This window comes from Martes martes (genome assembly GCF_963455335.1).
Source record: "Martes martes genome assembly, chromosome: 13".
NCBI classification, from domain to species: Eukaryota; Metazoa; Chordata; class Mammalia; order Carnivora; family Mustelidae; genus Martes; species Martes martes.
This window is the reverse complement of record NC_137901.1, coordinates 75,947,596-75,966,457: the sequence shown is the minus strand read 5'-3', so window position 1 is coordinate 75,966,457 and position 18,862 is coordinate 75,947,596. Positions and strand designations below refer to the sequence as shown.

General features: G+C 54.4%; 1 protein-coding gene across 1 annotated transcript in view; it reads left to right on the top strand.

The window, feature by feature from the left end:
- Positions 1–17,561, top strand: part of WSCD2 (WSC domain containing 2) — a 52,028-nt gene extending 34,467 nt beyond the window's left edge. Inside the window, exons 6-8 of the mRNA XM_080821574.1 lie at positions 2,193–2,357; positions 9,361–9,561; positions 15,450–17,561. Of these exons, the coding sequence (XP_080677700.1) occupies positions 2,193–2,357; positions 9,361–9,561; positions 15,450–15,802 (719 nt within the window). The 3' untranslated portion in view covers positions 15,803–17,561. The remainder of the gene's footprint in view (positions 1–2,192; positions 2,358–9,360; positions 9,562–15,449) is intronic.
- The last annotated feature ends 1,301 nt before the right edge of the window (positions 17,562–18,862 follow it).

Here is an 18,862-nt window from a genome sequence, read left to right as displayed (position 1 = left end):
TAGTCCATACCCCTATCAAAATATAAGACCTAACCAAGAATTTTACACACCTAGTCTTTTTCTGCAGTGTTTCCAGGAAAACTGTCCCCAGACACCCACTTGGAATTAACAAAGACCAAAACTGGGTTTATTTTTTCTGAAGTCTGCTCTGAACATATTGAACCTGGGGCAGTAGCGGGATGGAGAATTGGGGCCCCCCAACTGGAAGCCACAGCATGAGGAGGTGTGATTGATCGGTGCTTCTAATGTGGGAGCCCCGTGTTCATACACCTTTCCTCCTGTGACCCTCCCAAGGGCACCACTGTTGTCAGTAGTCCCATTTTATAGGTGAGGAAAGTGAGGCTCAGACCTGTCATTTTTCCCAGGGCACCCAGCAAACAGGTGGCAGAATTGGAATTTCAGTTTAGGAACTCAGATGCTTCCCTGATGGGCTGTTACAAGACATCAGCGTGGCTCCCAGCAAGATCTTGGTAAGGGCAGGTCCTGCAGGACAGGAAAGAAGACCCTGGGAGGAATTCTGTGAAGGGCAGGACAGGGCATGGTGTCAGGTGCTGCACAGAGCTCCAGGCGGTCACCAGGGCCTCTAGAGTGTCTGGGTCTGTGCATGAGCAGGGTGGAGCCCAGAGGGGAGCTCCTGGGAGCAAGGAGGAGCAGAAAGAGGGTGGAATGGCGAGTGTGGACAGCTCAGCCAGAGGTGGGATGGGAATGGGGTGAGAACAGAGAGGTGTTCCTTGAAAGAGATTTTTGTAATGATGGCATGATTTGTTCATGTGTGAATGTGGATGTGATGGAGCCAGCTGGATGAGAGAGAAGGGGGGTGATCGGGGAGGAGGGAGGAGATGGGGACCCAGGCACGGGAGCGGTGATAGCCCTTCTCCCTGGGAAGTGGGAGGGAAGGAGGAGCCTGTGGGGGGCGGGTGCAGGGGGTCTGGTGGGCTCAGGGGCAGGTGAAACATGCCAGGGGGACAGGGCTGTCTGCTGTCCCTTTGTGGTAACTAAGGATCGAGCTCGTTGGTCCCAAGTAAGGAGGCAGGGCTAGAACCCCAATCTCGGATTCTCTCCTCTCCTTCCCCCGCTGCAGAGTCCCCTATGCTGGGCCTTCCCTCAGCTTCCCTTGCATCTCTAGGGGTCAAAATAAATCAGCACGGTGCCTTCTGTGCTGCAGGAGGAGGTGCTGGGGCTCTGACAACAGGGGCACCCTCAGGACTCTATAAAGCCAGAGAATCTAGACATACACATAAGGAGGATGAAGACTAAAAAGGAAAAAAAAAAAAAGGAAAGGAAAAAAATATCCCCTTTGAGCACTTTATCGTATTAATGTATTATATGTATTATGTCAATCCTTACAAGATTCCTATAAAGTAAATATTATTATTCCCCATCTACCCACCCATCCGTCGTCCATCCATCCACCCAAGACGCTTTTATTATCCCTACTCTGTGCCAGAAGATATAGAAAGTGCTAGAGAATCAGCAAAGGGCATTATCAACAAATCATCCTTCGAGTAACAATGGAGATGAGCGACAAGGAGGGGAAGGACCCCATCGGGGAAGGCTAGCCTGGGGAGGAGGGAAGCCAGGCGGTGCTGATTCGGCAGAGGACAGGGAAATAAACTATCAGCCTGGCAAAAGTGGGGGTGGTGGAGGCAGCAAAGTCTCCTACTGTCCCTGGGGGTGCCGCTGGGTCAGGAAGGAGCAGAGCACAGACAGGACGTGGAGGGACCCTGGAGGCTGGCAGGTGGGTGGGAGGGATGAGCCTGGAAGGAAACATGAACCTGGCCACACCCAGCTTGGAGGCCAAGGTCAGAACCCTGGACCAGACCCCATGTAGGCAGATGCCTTTGGAGGGTTGTCTTCTAGAGCAAAGGATGGTGGGGGTGGTATGAGAGTGAGTCTCCGTGCTGGAGGGGAAACTGAGGCAGGAGAGCAGACTCTTTCTCCTAGCTGATGTTCATTGAATTCCTGCTAGGGGATATCCCTCCTCATCCATGGTCTCATTCAACTCTCACGTCAACCCAGTAACGAGGAACCATTTTTCTCCTTTTAGCCGTGGGAAGGGAGGGGGCCCGGGGGAAGTACCAGCACACGACCTGGGCCGCAGGGCTGGGAAGGGGTCGGGGTGGGACTCACGCCCTGCTCCCTTCCTGTCCAGCTCCATCTGCCTGCCCCTGACCGTGTCCTGCCCTTTGCAGACAACCGCTGCATGGACCGAAAGTTCCTCCCAGCCAAGTCCAAGCAGCTCATCGCTCTGGCCAGCTTCCCAGGTGCCGGCAACACATGGGCTCGCCACCTCATTGAGCTGGCCACCGGCTTCTACACTGGCAGCTATTACTTTGACGGTTCCCTCTACAACAAAGGTGAGGAGGCCGAAGCAGACCCACCTGGGGGAGGGCAGGGGAAAACCCTTCCTGCATCCCTACTGTGTGCCACTTGGCTCACCTGGGCATGGTTGTTAAGACCTACTGTGCGCTCGGTACCCTGCCTCCTTGTATGCCCCACAAATGTTGCCTGAGCAGTATCTATTCAAAAAGGGACATTTATCAAGCACCTACTATGTGTGTGCTACCTTCTCTCTCTGGCTAGGGCACTGCAACTTGCCTGGAACGCCAACTCTAGGCAGGTCCTCCCCACCGATGTCAATGGACCAGCATCTCTGTGCTGTATACAGAGGGACAGAACGAGGTTCATTTTGGGAGACATTTACTGAGCACCTACTAGGTACCAAGTGTCTTACCTACCCTGAAGCCAGTGGTATCTGTTGTGCGGGTGCTTTATTTTCCTTCTGCTCACAGATGTTCACTGAGCGCTGCTGGGCTCCGGAGGCACCTCCTAAGTGTGGTCTCCTGGCAGGCATTTATGGAGCACCGACTGTGTGCCATGTGCTTCGTGTAGGTTTAGAAGGCCACGGACAGACTTCTTTGGCCACCAAGAGCCATGCCAGGTGCTCCATTTTTAGCCCGGCATAGCAACCCTAGGACATAGGATGTGGTACCATTTCCCAGATGCAAAAACTGAGGCTTGGAGAGAAAAGGTAACTTACTCCAAGTCACGCAGATTGTTTTCAACAGGCTGGTGAGGGATTACAGCCTAGGGCATTCCAGTTTTAAAGCCTGCATTCTTACTATTCCCATCATCTGGGCAAGAAGACCCTGGGGGTTCTTACTGGGAAATTGGAAACCTTGGGTGAAAGGCTCATTGGAGGTGAGGCCCCCTCCCAGCTCTGGCAGGGGCATCAAGGAAGCAGCTCTATCTGTGAGAGGTTTTGTCTTTATGCGGGGCAGCCTGTGGCTGTGGGTCTTTGTGTCTGCAAGCCAGATGAAGACCCGCTTACTGGCTGTGTGACTTTGAGCAAGTTTCTGCACCTCTCTGATCCTGCGTCGTCATGCACGAATCAGAGATCACGGTATGTCATTGTGAGAGTTAAGAAGTTGCTGCGTGTAACAGGCTTAGCGCAGAGTGAGCGTGCCATCAGTGTAGGCTGTGAACACTACGGTCTGGGGGCCAGGCACTGGGAGAGCCAGGGGACCTCTGTCTGAGGGTGGGAAGCAGGAAGGAGGAAGGTCAAGAAGGATGAAAAGGGACGGGTTGAAGGACGGAGTTAACAAGCGGTAAGGTCTGTCTTAGGATCCCGACGTTTGATATTACTGATTTTTTAGTTTTGGCTTATGCGATCATTTATTGAGCATGAAATGTGTTCGAGGCTCCTAGGTGAGGGTTTTTCCTGCTTATATCAGGATCTGAACCCAGGCCTGGCTGTCAACATTATATCTGTGCTTTTAACAAACACTTTGTCGTGCTGCCTTTGTGGGGGTTGTTGGGAGGAACCCAGGCAGAGTCTGGACTATCTCTGGCTTGTCCTGGAGAGTGGTAAGGAGAAGCAGACTCAGGAAGCATCCCACGGCTGGCCCTTGGGCTGGGGCAGGAACCCTGTTTATGGAATGGTAGAATTTACAAATATAAGGGTCTTTCAGGATCATTAGTCCAGGGATTCAAAGTGGTTTCATCTCCTGTGTCCATCCGATGAATCCCTGTTTTAGGTTGATGTGTTAAGAAGGATTCTGAGGTTCTTGGGGCACCTGGGTGGCTCAGTGGGTTAAGCCTCTGCCTTCGGCTCAGGTCATGATCTCAGGGTCCTGGGATCGAGCCCCACATCGGGCTCTCGGCTCAGCGGGGAGCCTGCTTCCCCCGCCTCTCTGCCTGCCTCTCTGCCTATTTGTGATCTCTCTCTCTCTCTCTGTCAAATAAATAAATAAAATCTTAAAAAAAAAAAGAAGGATTCTGAGGTTCTCTTTAAGTGCCTTAATCTAGTAGTGATGCCTGTTGAGGGTGTAGAACAGGGAATGGTGGGCTACGTGCCTGATAGGACCACCTCTGATCTAACTCAACCTCCTAGCTTCAGACAAAGGGAAACTGTGTCTTAAGACAGAGTCAGGGGATTGACTCTTCAGACTGAACGCTGGTAGTTAGCAGGTGTGGGACCTTGGGCAAGATTTCATTATTTCTCCGAGGTTCTGCTTCCTCATTTATAATATGGGGATGTCAACAGCGAATGCACACTGATTTTGAAAAAAGATATAAGACGATGTGTATGAGGCTCTGGTGTTAAAATACCATTGGCCAGTCCTGCTAACCCCAAGTTCCTCCCCACATGACCTCTGTAGAGACACATTCAGCTTAAGGAAATCCTCAAATGCTTGGGGGTGGGGCGTGGGAAGGGGGTTTGCCCCCCACTGGCTGACTGGTCTGCTGTCCCCTTCGCGTGTCAGGCTTCAGGTAGGACGTGGTCTTCATAGTTCGGAAACACGCCAGCCACATGCCCACGACTGTCCACTCCCTGGATCATCAATCCCCACCCCCACCCCATCCTAGCTCATCTCCCTGGAAACCTGCTCTCCCCAAGCCGAGATCACACCCCCTTCCAGCACCTTTGGCAGACTCCCGAGTCCTCCTGCCCCATCTTCCTTGTTCCCAGAGCCTTCCTTCATCATGGTCCTTATCGTCACAATATGTCATGTCGCCCTTAGTGATACTAAGTGTTGTGGGTGTTCATGGAATGTCTGCAATGGACCCAGCTCTGGGGTGGGTGCTTTCTATATTTTGTGATTTAGTCTGGGGCAGGGGTGTGCAAAAGTGTACAGGACTCCCCCCAGAGGGGCGGGAGAAGCCCCAGGGAGAGGCTGTGGATGGGGGCAGTGATGTGAGGAGCAGGGGACTGTGTGATTGGTCAATGACCATTCGGTGGCGTTGGACGGTGGCAGGGGTGAGGGCTGGGGGTGCGACGCAGGAGGGGCAGCCAGGACTGGGTGGGCAAAGCCCTTGAAAGCATATTATGCTGGGGCCCCCGGCCCGGTGCGGAGTCGGGTATGGAGGGATCTCGGGCCGAGGAGTGCTGTGCTGGGATTTGCATGTGTGAAATATGCCTCTGGCCGCAGAGCTTGGAGAGGATGTCCAGCTGCAGGGACAGTAGTGGGTACAGGGGACAGTGGGAAGGACAGTAGGAGCCCATTGATTGGAAGTGAGGGGCCTCAGGGATGGGCCTGGAGGAGCTTGGTTTCTGTAGGATGAGCTGATGCTCCAGGGACTCTGGCTTTGTGATACTTCAGAGTTTCCTTCCTCATCCCTGCAGCTAACTAGCTGGATAATGGGGGACACCCCCCCCCCAGCTTGAAACCTCCATCTCCTCCTGTGTAATAAGCTTGTGTTCGGTGGGTGACCCCCAGGGCCCTCCTAGGTCTAATGGGCTGCTTGGCACTTTCTCTGCAACCTCGTCTTCTCTCCTCCTGGCAACAGCCTGCCCCCCTGAGGGGCTGCTGAGTGAAGGAGGGGTGCAGGGGGAGAACGTTCTGCCGGAATCCAAGTGTGTGTACCACTTGCGCTCTGCCCCCTCTTGCCCTTACCCAGAGAGGCTGGCCATCTGCAAAACATGATTTTCTCTGTGTGTGTGTCCATCTGTCTCTGTCTCCCTTTCTCCTTTTTTGTGTCTCTTCTTATTTTGTGTCTGTGTCTGCTTCTCCCCTTCTCCCTCCCTCTCCCTAGGCCCCCTCTCCCCTCTCTGTCCCCCTCCCCATCTCAGGGACCCCACTGCCCGGAGTGCAGGCTCCAGCTCTCTGGGCTGAGTGAATCCCGAGGCAGGAGAGGCTGGAATGACTGCCCAGAGTTTGGCAGGGCCTTTCTCCGCTCCTGGGGACCACACAGATGCAGCGGGGCGTGGATGAGGCAGGCTTTTGGGGACCTTTCCCTCCCCAGTAAACGGCAGGGCACACAGAAATGTGGAGCCGGGCCTCCTGCCCTTCTCCGTGACGGCTTCTTTAACTGCAGAGTGCACAAGCACATGTCATAGTGGGCAGTGGGGCGGAGAGAATACATAGCTTATTCTCCAAAGCCTTGACCATTGTCCGGCTCCTGAGAGTCTCTGAGGGTCCCATGCGTGCCCCAGATGAGCTGCTATTATGGTGAACCCTCAAAGGAACAGGATTGAAAAGCTCCACACAGATGCAATGGAGCTGGGTCCTGGGTCACGGAGGAGTGGAGAGGGGGCCCCCTGGTGGTGGAGTTCAGCAATTCCGCTCTGGCCCCCTGCTTGCATCCCTGATTGTAATCACCTACAGGGCCCTCCCTGGAGGCTGGTGGAGCAACCACCCCTAGTTCCTCAGGCAGGCAGATCCCATGCGGATTCTTAAAGGCTCCTTCCTAGACACAGAACTCCTCTCTCTGGGAGGCATTGTGCTAGATAGAACTTTCTCCACCTTCCTACTTTTGCAGTGCACCTTACAGACTAACTTCTTAGGAGACCCACATCTGGAGTCTAGAGCAGGTCTTTTCCGATGTGCATAACCTTTGTATCTTGATAAACACGGTGCTGGGTTGACTCCACCACATAACAGAGAAATGGAATCTAGGTCTCACAATGCACCAAAGCTAATTTTTTTTTAATTAACATATAATGTATTATTTGCCCCAGGGGTACAGGTCTGTGAATCACCAGTCTTACACAATTCACAGCACTCAACATAGCACATACCCTCCCCAGTGTCCATCACCCTATCCCTCCAGCCACCCTATCCCTCCCCTCCCATCCCCAGCAACACCCAGTTTGGTTCCTGAGATTAAGAATCTCTTACGGTTTGTCTCCCTCCTGATCCTGTCTTGTTTCATTTTTTTCCTCCCTATCCCCCATAACCAACTCTGCTTCTCAAATTCCTCATATCAGAGAGATCAAATGATAATTGTCTTTCTCTGATTAACTTATTACGCTAAGCATAATACCCTCTAGTTCCATCCATGTTGTTGCAAATGGCAAGATTTTGGGGTTTTGATGGCTGCGTAGTATTCCAGAGTATACATATACACATCTTCTTTATCCATTCGTCTGTTGATGGCAAGAGCTGATTTAAACTACTGAAACCCCTCTGCCAAGTTTCTAGTTCTTTCTTCTCTGAGAACCTGTATGTGTCCTTGTGTAATCCCCGCACGTGTTTTTCTCTTGCTGTGCTCATGCTGAAATGCATTTTGGCAAAGATAAAATGCCATCCTAGATGGGAAATTCCTTGTCTGTGTCATGGGGCACTTTACCGATGGAATGCAGGACTGCATGCCTTGAAATTGGACCCAACTCGTGGGTCAATATCTGTCTCCCAGGCTCTGCTCTCCAGCTCCCAGACCCCACTCCTCATTGTCCCATGACATGGGGCAGTCCGTGGGCCTCCCAAGACTGTGGGGGAATATTTCCTTTTGGGCAGGGGCCAGTGCTAATTTGCAAGGCTGGGATACTTCCTGCGGTTTCACTTGGCAAGTCCCAGGATGGACTCTAGCTCAGGATATGATATTCCATTTCTTGTGACCCCATCGGGGAGTTGGGGGGTGGGTTGTTGTACCTTTTCTGAAACTGGAGTTTTACCTTTTCTGAAACCCGATCTCCAGGAACAGGAATCGGTACCAGACTGGCCTCATTTTAATCCACTTTAAAAGCCTCAGAAACCTTTGTGCATGGGACAGGGAGAGAAAAGGGGAGGAAGGGTGGCTTCACAGCCCATCGTGTCCTCCCAAGACTGGTTGTCATTGAGCTGCCATTGATTGAACTCCTCCTCTGGGCCTCATTGATTTTCTCAAACAGCCCTGTGAAGGAGAAGCAGCATGGTTCCATTTTATAGATGAGGAAACGGAGGCCCAAAGAAATAACATGGAGTTGGAAACACAGCGGGTGTCTTGAAGGCATCGTCTGAGAACATTTCTACTTGGCTTTCAAGATGCCATCCAAGTGCTTTCCCTCCCGGGAGAGCAGGAGGCCCAAGAACTCAGTCTCCGGTGCCTAGATGGCTTGGGTTTGAATCTTGGCTTCACGTCTCCCTCCCTTGCTCTAGAGCTTGGGCAAATTCTTTGATCTCCCTATGCCTAGTTGTCCTTATCCATAAAAATCTCTCCTAGGACCAATGCAAGCATGGAGTTGCCCAATTACATGAAAGGCTCAGACCAGTGTCCAGCATACCATTGGCGCCAGAGAAACATTCTCCTGCGACCCACAACTTCTGTCAGTTACTCGGCTTTTGAAAGGAAAATCTGATTTTGTCCTGCTGTCTTTTGCTTAAATCCTTTTTCAGGGCTTCCTAATCTTTGTGGTCTTAGTGCTGAACTCTCCATCATGACCGCTACAATCTGATCTGACTTTACACTCCCCTCTTTTCCCCCTCAGAAGTCATCCATGTGACACATTTCTTCTGACCCACTCCAGGACCTTTGTATTTGCTATTCCCCCACACCTTTCCCTTCCTCTCTTGGGTTAGTCATTCCTTCTCATCCTTCCCATGTCAGCTTATACCCCTTTCCCTCCAGGTTGCACCCATGTCTGTTTCATGAGTCTCTCACCATTTGGGACCAGAAGCCTTGTAGCCACGTCCTTCTCACAGTAACGGCAGAGCACATAAGACTAAATGAACATGTGATGCGCCTGGGGGCTATGCTAGAAAACCACTTCTGTCCTCATTGCCCTGGCCAAAAAGAGTCATAGGGCCATGCCTGGGGACATACGCTCCACCCAAAGAGGACTCCCCCAGTGCGTCCCTCTCCGGTGCTTCTTGGGGCACCTGGGCACGAAATCCCAGCCACTTCTGTGGCACGGTGTCTCATTGTGGTCAACGAGGTCATGATCTGCATTACCTGACTCCCAAAGATGGCAAGACCCATGAAGATTTTTGCAGATTTTATTCCCACCTGCCAATATTGTGTCTGGCACACAGTAGGTACTCAGTAAACATGGGAAGAAACAAGTGAACGCAGCAGGCTTCCTGAGTTGGCCTGGGGGACTGGGCGGGACTCCTGTCCCTGGGCTCACTGCTCTGTGTCTCCCTCCTTTGACTGGGGCAGGGTTCAAAGGTGAGCGGGACCACTGGCGCAGCGGCAGGACCATCTGCATCAAGACGCACGAGAGCGGCCAGAAGGAGATCGAGGCCTTCGATGCTGCCATCCTGCTCATACGTAACCCCTACAAGGCACTCATGGCTGAGTTCAACCGCAAATACGGCGGCCACATCGGCTTTGCTGCACACGCCCACTGGAAGGGCAAAGGTACTGCAGGGGTGGGGGTGGGGGGCAGGCTGCCATGCGGGGGTGGGCAGTCCAGCCGATGCTGGGTGCTGCCAGGGATCCAGAAGGGCTCCCTGTGACCTCCAGTCCACGAGCTGTACCTGCTGGGAGCCCGGTGGGGTCACAGGCAGCCCTCAAGGGCATGGGCTCAAGAGCGAGACTCCCTGGGTTCAAACCCCAGCTCCACCCCATCTCCCGGCACTTCGGCTTGTCCCGCCTATACAATGGAGTTAATAATGGTGGGGCTCTAAGAGTTTAACCCTTTAAAAACAGTAATTATGGAGATGGAGACCCTCATGTAATTGATATGGGATGGATGGAAGCCGTTTCAAGAGCCCTTTCCTGGGAGTCAGGAGACCAGAATCCAGCCCGTGGTCAGTGGCTGATGACCAGGAGGTCACTCAAGAGCCCTCTAAGAACTCAGAGCGTCATTTCAACAAACCACCTCCAACAGCTCTGGGTTGTGAGGCTCAGAGAGGGTAAGTGACTTGTGCCAGGTCACACAGCTGAGGAGTGACAATGTTGGCCCCGCAGCTGTGAATCTTAATATGACCGGGGTTTGAGATTCACTTCTGGCACTTAGTAGATGACAGCCGTGTGGATAAAGATCTCAGTCCAGAGCCGGTGGCCCACGATCATGGTGAGAGCATTGAAGTCAGATCCAACCTTGAGCATCTTGAATATCTTTAAGCCCTCTGGCTCTCAAAATCCCATATCCAGGGCACCTGGGTTGGCTCAGTCGTTGAGCAACTGCTTTCGGCTCGGGCCATGATCCCAGAGTCCTGGGATCGAGCCCCACATCGGGCTCCCTGCTCTGCGGGAGGCCTGCTTCTCCCTCTCCCACTCTCCCTGCTTGTGTTCCCTCTTTCACTGTCTCTCTCTCTCTGTCAAATAAAATCTTTATATATATATAAAAAAAAATCCCATATCCATTATCACCCGCATCTCCATCACTGTAAGGAGAGTCTTGAAACCCCATAATTAACCCCGTTTTAGAGATGGGATGAGCCAAGTTCAGAGAGGTAAAGAGGCTTTCCCCAGAGGTAGTGGACCTGGGTTTGACCCCACACAGTCTTCCTCCTGAACCCAAGCCCTTAACCACTGAGCTATGATAATGGATGGGACAAAATGTCAATGGAACAGTGGGGTCACTCAGTCCAGTTGTTGCTCCGTGAAGGTGATGGAGGGTGGAAGCTTAGGTGGTGACATTTGTTCCACTGTTCCCAGAAGAGGTTTCTGATTCATTTGTGGAACGGTTGGAAATGAACACTCAAGGCCAGGCTGAGAAGTCTGCAGGTACACTTGGCAGAGGCCTGGCTGAGCAGAGACTTTTCCAGCCCAGCTGGAAAAGACCTGGGGGCGACCAAGCCCAGGGGTCCTCAGCCCCTGCCACACAGCAGCCACACCTCCCTGGAGGAGTGGGGGCAAATCCCAGTGCCCCGACCACACCGGGACCATTGCTGTAGTGCAACCTGGGCTCCGGTGTTGTTGTTTTTTTTAAAGCTCCCGCTACTTCTAGAGTACAGGTAGGACCCCAAACCTCAGATTGGCCCTCTATTGATTAACAGGGAAACGGAGGCCCATAGAGAGGCAGGGACCTGTCAAGGTCATTCGGGCACCCAGGGACAGGAGTAGAATCCAACTGTCTACCTCCCGGGCTTCCTGCTGCCCCCAGGGGGAAGAGAGGGGACTCCATGGGGCAGCTCCCAGCGCTGAGCTCTTTGCATTCATTAGGTCATTTAAACCTAATTCCCAGAGGAGGTAAGAAAGTCTGCTGGTCACGGCAGCATTCCATTGCACAGGTGAGAAAACCAGCCCAGGAAGGGAGCAATCACGGGGCTGAGCGAGCTTGACCCCAGGCATTGGCTCCCAAGCTGTCTCTTACCTAGGGGTGACCCTGGCTTTGTGATGAGTTCACAGCTTGCCCAGCGGGCACCTGGTCTCAGGTTCAGGCAGTTCTAGGTCCCAGGAGCCGCCTGGCCTCTCTTTCCTCCCTTGGGGCAGCTGGGAGCTTGCAAACGGGAGGTTAGGGAGGAGTCACGACCTGCTGAAGCACAAGACTGCAGGGCAAGGGAGAGAGAAGGTTCCAGCACACGCATCTCCTGGCAGGGGGCCTGGGGCCCCCACAGTAGCCTGGGATGGGGAGCCTTCTCCCTGCATCCCCTCCCAGGCCTGACCCAGGTCTTCGGGGCTCTGGGAGCCTTCCCCCAAAGAACCCCTTTCTTTCTTTGCTCTTGGCTTTCCCATCTGGCCCCTGCAGGTACTTGAGTCTGAGACCCTGGCTTTAGAGGGCCCATGCCAGCCATGCTGGATGGAGCACGTAGCCCGGGGGAATGGGTTAGAAGTGCATATCCTCCAGCCTCACACCCTCCCACCCCACAACCTGCTGCGTCAGAAACTCAGAGGAGGCCTGGTAATCTGTGTTTTCCCAGTCCCTCCATATGTTCCTGACACACACTCCAATTTAAGAACCACCGCCTTAAACCCTTGCTGCTCCCAGTGGGGTCTCCGCAGCAGTGCCTTGACCCCACCTGGAAGAGGGTTTAGAAAAGCCCAGCTCAGCCCTCAGGATCCCTGAATGGGAATCTGCACTTGAACAAGATCCCCGCCACCCCCCCACCCCACCCCACCCCACCGACCTGAAGCTTCCAGTGCACTTGAAAGTTTGGGCATCGCTGCCTAGTATGGGAGGGTTCCCTGCCCCCCCCAGAAGCAGAGGTCCCCGCTGGGGAGCAGGTCCACCCCTCCCTGCCGGTGCCCGCTTTTCCATGTAGAGCTGGGGCAAGGCTCTTGCAACCCTCCCCGCACCCCCCATTTTTGGTTCCATAATGTTAATTTTACAGTCTCCCTGGAGTGGGTCCAAAGCAAAGTTTTATGTGATATGATTACACAAGGTGAATTGTCCTGGATCCGTTTAATGAAACAGACTGTGTTTAATGATTCCGCAGGGAATTAAGTGCAGTTAAGCTATTAATCAGGCCCTGGTTCCTCCCCCTGGCAAGAGGAGGGAGCTCCGACGGGCCCTGTCAGTCACTTGTGGGTGACTGTTTCGGCGGAACCTGTGCCGGGACCCATGGTCCGGGGCTCAGCGTGCCTTTATGACCCACACTGGGACGGGGATCCTGTGCTCATCAGGGCTTTTGTTCGTAATTTTCATTCTTTTTAGTGAAGTAGTTCAGGAGCTCCCAGGAAGGAATCTGGTGGGGTAGGTGAGCAGCTATTGCTGAAGCAGCCTGGGGGGGCTCGAGCCTTGTTGGCGGGAAGCACTGACCCAGCTGATGGCACATAAGGGGGTGCGTCTTGGTGACGCCAGGGCACTTACCTCCAGAATCCTCATACCAGCAGCTGACATTGAAGGAGCCACTCCTGGGGCCCGGGGCTGGGGTCCTTGCCCCTCTGCTTCCATTCCCTCTCGCGTCCAGGATGCAGGTCTTAGCACAGTTCTTTCACCGATGGGTAAACCGAGTCTCAAGGAGACCAAGGTCCCCACGTGGCCACAGCTACCGGAGAGAGGAAGGGGGTTGTGAACACTGCCATCTGCCTCCAAAATGGTCTGTGCTCACACCGAGAGCCTTAAACGACCCCCGAAGGAGCACCCAAGGCTGGGGGCGCCCTCTGCAGGTCCCTGACCACCCTGCAGATGGGTCTTTCCTCTTCTTTTTGGGGGAAGCTTGTGCAGCAACCCCCCCCCACCCCCCCCCCCCGCCCCAGCAAATACCTGAGATGGTTGGTCAGAAGTAGCCTGGCCTAGAAACCTGATCCGCGCGCTCCTGGGCAACTGAGTCCCACCTTCATCCTGCTGGGCTTCTACGGTAAGAGCAGCCGGTGTCCCGACCCCACAGGGATGTGTGCGGGGGTGGGTGGGGGACTCAGGAGGGAGCAGACTCCAAAAAAAAAAAAATTACAACAGACTATGTACATGCTCTGTGTTCCTCTAATCACTCAGATACATCTGGTCTTAACCCATTACAACAGTGTGGGCCCAATTAGCCAGACACCTTGTAAATCATCTATCATAAAGATAAAAGATATCCTTGTCCCCGGCATTCACGTTTCCCGAGCAGCAGCGGTGTTCTGGGCGCTGGGGGAGCAGGAGGCTCACCACGGGGTCGGATGGTTTTGCAAAGAAAGAGGAGCCCTTTATCATGTCACAGTTTGGCGGTTGGGAATTCCAATTTAGTTCAACAGCCGTTCGTTGAGCCCCTGCTGGGGGTAAGGCAGTGGGAGGGAGCGGGGTGAGGCTGCTGGTGCCTGGGAAAGATTAGGACCTGGCATCAGAGGGGCCTGGGTTGGATGGTGCGGCCTGGCTGTGTGACCTTGGGCCGGTCACTTCCCTTCTCTGAGCCTCCTGTCTCCTCACTGGTGATACAAGTCAGCAGTAGCCCTTTCCCTTCAGGGTACACTTTAGGATTAAATGAGAGTGTAAGTACCCATCACCCAGCAGAGGAGGAGGATTTAGTTGTCAAGAAGCAACTGGGCTCCCCCAACCCGGCCTGGGAGACTGATAGACCCTCGTTCAAAAAGCAGATCCCTCTGGGGGGTGCAGGGTGGCATTGCCTCTGTGAGCAGCAGGGGGTCTGGCTTCCGGGTTTCAGAGCACCTGCCTGTGACTGTCCAGTGGGGGCTCAGAATCCCTTTCTCCCTTCCCGACGTCCTCTGTGACCGCCCCCCTCTTCTGCAGGGACCTCTCCTTCTGTCCATTTCCCCAGCCCCCGGGCTGGCTTGCAGCTCTTTGAGATCCTCTCTGGGGCTCCCCAAGCCATCAGCCGCATTCTGGTGTAGACTGTCTTCAAGCCAGACCACCCTAACACACCTTTCCCTGTTCGTGACAGTCCCCCCGCTGCCAGATTACCGCACCAAGGTAATAAACTGAAAACAAAAAACCCAAAACAACAAAAAAACGATGATGAAAAGTGGAACGGTGAGGCAGAGACGGCAAGATAGGTCATCTAACTTAAACCACCCCCCAGCCTGGTCTGCTGGAGAGAGACCCAATACACACGGCGGTCGTGGAGGGGGCAGTGAAACCCAGAGGCGGCACCAGCCTGGGCCTGGGGAGTCCGGGGAGTCGATGTCCTAGCTCAGAACAATGACAGGAAGAGAAACAGGCAGCATTCACCGAGCACCTACTGGGTATGGGGTGCCATGCTAAAACCCTCAGAGGCTTTTTTGTTTATGGGCAAATCACTTTGTTGTTTTAAATTCAAGTTAATTAACACATAGTATAGATTATTAATTTCGGGTAGAATTTAGGAGTAATCCATTGCATATAATACCCAGTACTGATTCTGTCAAGTGCCTTCCTTAGTGCCCATCACCCAGTTACCCCACCCCCTGGCCAAACCTCACATGCTTTTATCCACTTCTCTATTCAAAGGTCCTACTATACTCCTGTGAGTATATAACATTACTAAACAGGACAACTTGATCGTTCAAAGCCCAGACTTTGAAACCAGACTGTTTGGTTTCAAATCCTGGCTCTGCCATTGCATAGCTGTGTGACCTTTAGCAAGTTACTGGACCTCTCTGTGCCTCACCTTTGGGCTCAAGGAGGAGAATGGTTGCTGTGAGGAATAAGCAAATTACTAGCTACACTAATACAAACGTATATAAAAACACAGTAACATGCATTTATGGAGAAGGCTGGGGCGGCCATGCAGGAAGCACCTAAGAGGGTTACTGTTCTCTCCAAAGACAAGGAAAGGCTGAGAACATTCCAGGCAGCAGCAACAGCATGGAGGTGGGAGGGACCGGGCCCGTGTGGGGGCTGAAGGAGCGAAGGGCATTGCCGTAACTGCCTTGATCCTGACCCTGGTCCTCTGGGCGCTCCCCCCCACTTTCTCTAACCCTGCCCTGCCTCCTCTCCCCAGAGTGGCCGGAGTTCGTGAGGAACTACGCCCCGTGGTGGGCCACTCACACGCTGGACTGGCTCAAGTTTGGCAAGAAGGTGCTGGTGGTGCACTTTGAGGACCTGAAGCAGGACCTCTTCGTCCAGCTGGGCCGCATGGTGAGCCTGCTGGGCGTGGCCGTCAGGGAGGACCGGCTGCTGTGCGTGGAGAGCCAGAAGGACGGCAACTTCAAGCGCTCGGGTCTCCGCAAGCTCGAGTACGACCCCTACACGGCCGACATGCAGAAGGTCATCTCGGCCTACATCAAGATGGTGGACGCGGCCCTTAAGGGGAGGAACCTCACGGGCGTCCCCGACGACTACTACCCCAGATGATGCCTGGGCTGGGGAAGGGGGGGTTGGGAGTCCCCACCCAGCTGGGGTCCCGAGATTCCCCTCCCTTGGGGAACCTCCCCCCAACCTGTCCTCTCTTTCTGGTTTGGGGACAATCCCCATGGTGGCTGTTGGCCCTCAGTGAAGTTTCCTGCATGATGAAGGAAGCTCAAGGGAAGAGACCGTGGGGGCATTCCCCACCCAACTCCCTGCCCCCCTTGGAGTTGGAGGAGGCTGCTGGTTTGGGGCACTCGAGCCCCATGGACCCTTGCCTGTCTCTGGTGCCCCAGCCCCCACCACTCGGGATCCCACCTGGAGGGAGCGAAGGCTCACCGTGTCCCCAAGAAGCAGGTGTCCCACTGCAGAAATCGAAGATGTTGATTCGAGAGCTAAAGGGATGGTCACGGGAGAAAGTGGCCCTGGGTGCCCTTCCCTTCCGGGCTGAACATTCACAGCCTCCCCTTCTCTCCTCCACACCCCAGGGAAGCAGGGACTCCAACATGGACCCAGGCCGCTTCTGCTGGAAGAAGGGTCTCGGACACTCGGTGGGGGCTATGGAGGCAGTGGTGCCCCCAGGAGGTTAATGGGCACTGCCATGTCGGGGGGCCGGCATGAGGACCCCACCCCAAGGTCCCAGGGCTCCGAGAAACAATCTGGTTGCCAGAATGCTGCCCTTCCCCACCCCACCCCCCACTGTACCCAGGAGGGGACCTTGGCATCTTTGATCCCACTCCCAGGGGTCCTCAGGTGCCAGCAGTTAACCCTAGGATGGTCACATGCCACAAGCAGAAGCTTGAGTAAGACTGACAGCGCCCAGGGGCAGCTCTACCACAGTGGGGCCCAACACAGTGACCCTCTACTGCCCTCTGACCCCTAGCGGGGGATCCTTTGCTATCCAGGTGGGAGAGCCTGGAGTGCTCCACATCAGGTGGGGACCTTGACCCACACAGATCCCCCACTACCTTCCCAGATCACCGATTACCCCTTGGTCCTCGTCCCGTGGGGCCAGCTTCCCTGGAAATGATTCTATAAGGAAGAGGATGGTTCTTTCGTTTCCATAGAAACACACCTCCCTTGGTGGTAAGACATCAAACCAAAGGATTCTCCAGGACCTGGGTCGCTAACCATCAGTCTCAGAAAGCACTGATTCAGGACCCCATCTGTCCCACCTCGGATCCCAGTGGCTTCACGTCCTGCCCACACCTGCACCGTCCCCTACCATGTAGACGCAAAAGCCATAGGTCCCAGAGCTTTGCTCTTCTGTCTGGAGCAGCCCCCCAGTCAGCCCCTCTGAAGGCTTGGGTGCAGGTAAATGCTCATTCCTAAATACCCAAGAGACTATGGAGAAGGTGACTGTAAAGAGATCTATTTTTTTAAGAGGAATAAAACTACTACGTTCTGCCCCTTGGCACCTGGCCACGCAAAGAGAAGCAGGGCTTAGGGACTGGGCCTGTGGTTCTCTCCCCTGACCCCCTCGTCTGTGAGATTTGCCCCCCGCCCAGGCTCAGGGCCCAGCCAGGGAGCCCGGAATGTATTTTGTACCATGTTTCAACCCCCCACCCACCCCAGGCTAGTTTCTAGTCTTCTGAGAAGCAGTAGACGGCATGGCCTCCCCTCCCACGGGGACATCCGCTCTCTCTGGGAGACTTGGGGTCTGAGACCTGGGCCCGTTCTGCTGGCGGTCGCCTCAGGCCGCAGGCCTCTGTCTGAAGATTCCTCAGGTCAACACCGTCATTAAAAGCGAGTTTTGTTGCTGATTCTACCACGTGGTAGAGTGTTGTGTAAGGCGAGTTCACAAACGGGTTTTTCTCTTTTTTTGGTTCTGGGGCAGGTAGCTGTGTCTGTGCTTGGGAAGTTGGGGGTGTGGGGTGTGTGTGTGTGTGTAAAATTGTGTTCACCTGCCCTTCTGAGTCAAGAGACTGTACCCCCACGTTCACGTGACAACCACCCCACTTTTTTTTTTTTAACCACCCAACTTCTAAGGCATTTGTGTCACCTCCCATGTGTAGACAGGAGCGGGCTGGAGTACCCGAGCCCCCTGCTGGAGGGGTGGGGGTGTCTCCTGCCTCTGCCCTTCGCCCTTGGGAAGTGTGCATATGTGAGGTGGTCTAGGAGGGATGTCCCTTCTGTGTGGGAGCGACAGAGTGTGTCCTGAGTGTGTGGTGCTGTGCACCTGTGCGTGCAGAGGGAACCCGTGAGCACGCAAGGGGGCGGAGCAGGCGGCTTCTGGGAGGGACGAGGGTTTACATACAGCCTTGTGGACGGAGATGGGGAGGGAGGTCGGAAGCAGAGCTGAGGCAGGCAGAGGAGGGGCAGGGAGAGACTTTTCCCCCTAGCATGGGGGAGTGCTCAGGAGGAGGGGGGAGGAGGCCTTTTCCCCCCAGCCCTGGGTTCTCTGAAATAGGGCGGGGGAAGAGCTCAGGGAGGGGGAAAGTGTGAGGTGGCTCCAGGACCAAGGGCAGGGTCTTTCTCTTCTGGGGATTCAGAAAACCTTCTCCAGGGACTCACCAGCCTCACACCGCCCATCAACCAACTCTGACCTGTTCACAGACTGAGCCCCAATCCTAGAGTCTTGATCTTGGGTGACTACTGAGTCCAAATTCTGAACATCTACTGATCGACGGTCCCGGTCTCATACTGATGCCCAATTCCAGCCACACATCAAACCTTGGCCCTTCGCATACTGAGTCCTGACCCAGGTCATTGGTGGCACTCCAACCTGGGGCACAGGCTAAACCCTGACTTGCCCCCAAACCTGGGCCGAGGGTGTGTCTGGACTGAGCCCAAATCCGCCACAACTGATTCTGGCTGGAGACTGAGCCCCGCTCCTGGCCCTGGAGGAGTCTTTCTCTTGGTCCCCTTGGGCCCTCACCCAACCACAGGTGAAACCTTGACTCTGGTCCCAAATTGAGCGCTGAAGCCCTATGCCAATTTCTTTGATCTTGTCTATGATCTCTTCCTCCCCGATCAGAAGCGATTATCCAGCCCCACGCTCCCCTAGACGCTCCTCCCCAGATCTCACAGATCCTGTACCTTCCCACCACAGAGGACAGCGGGGCAGGG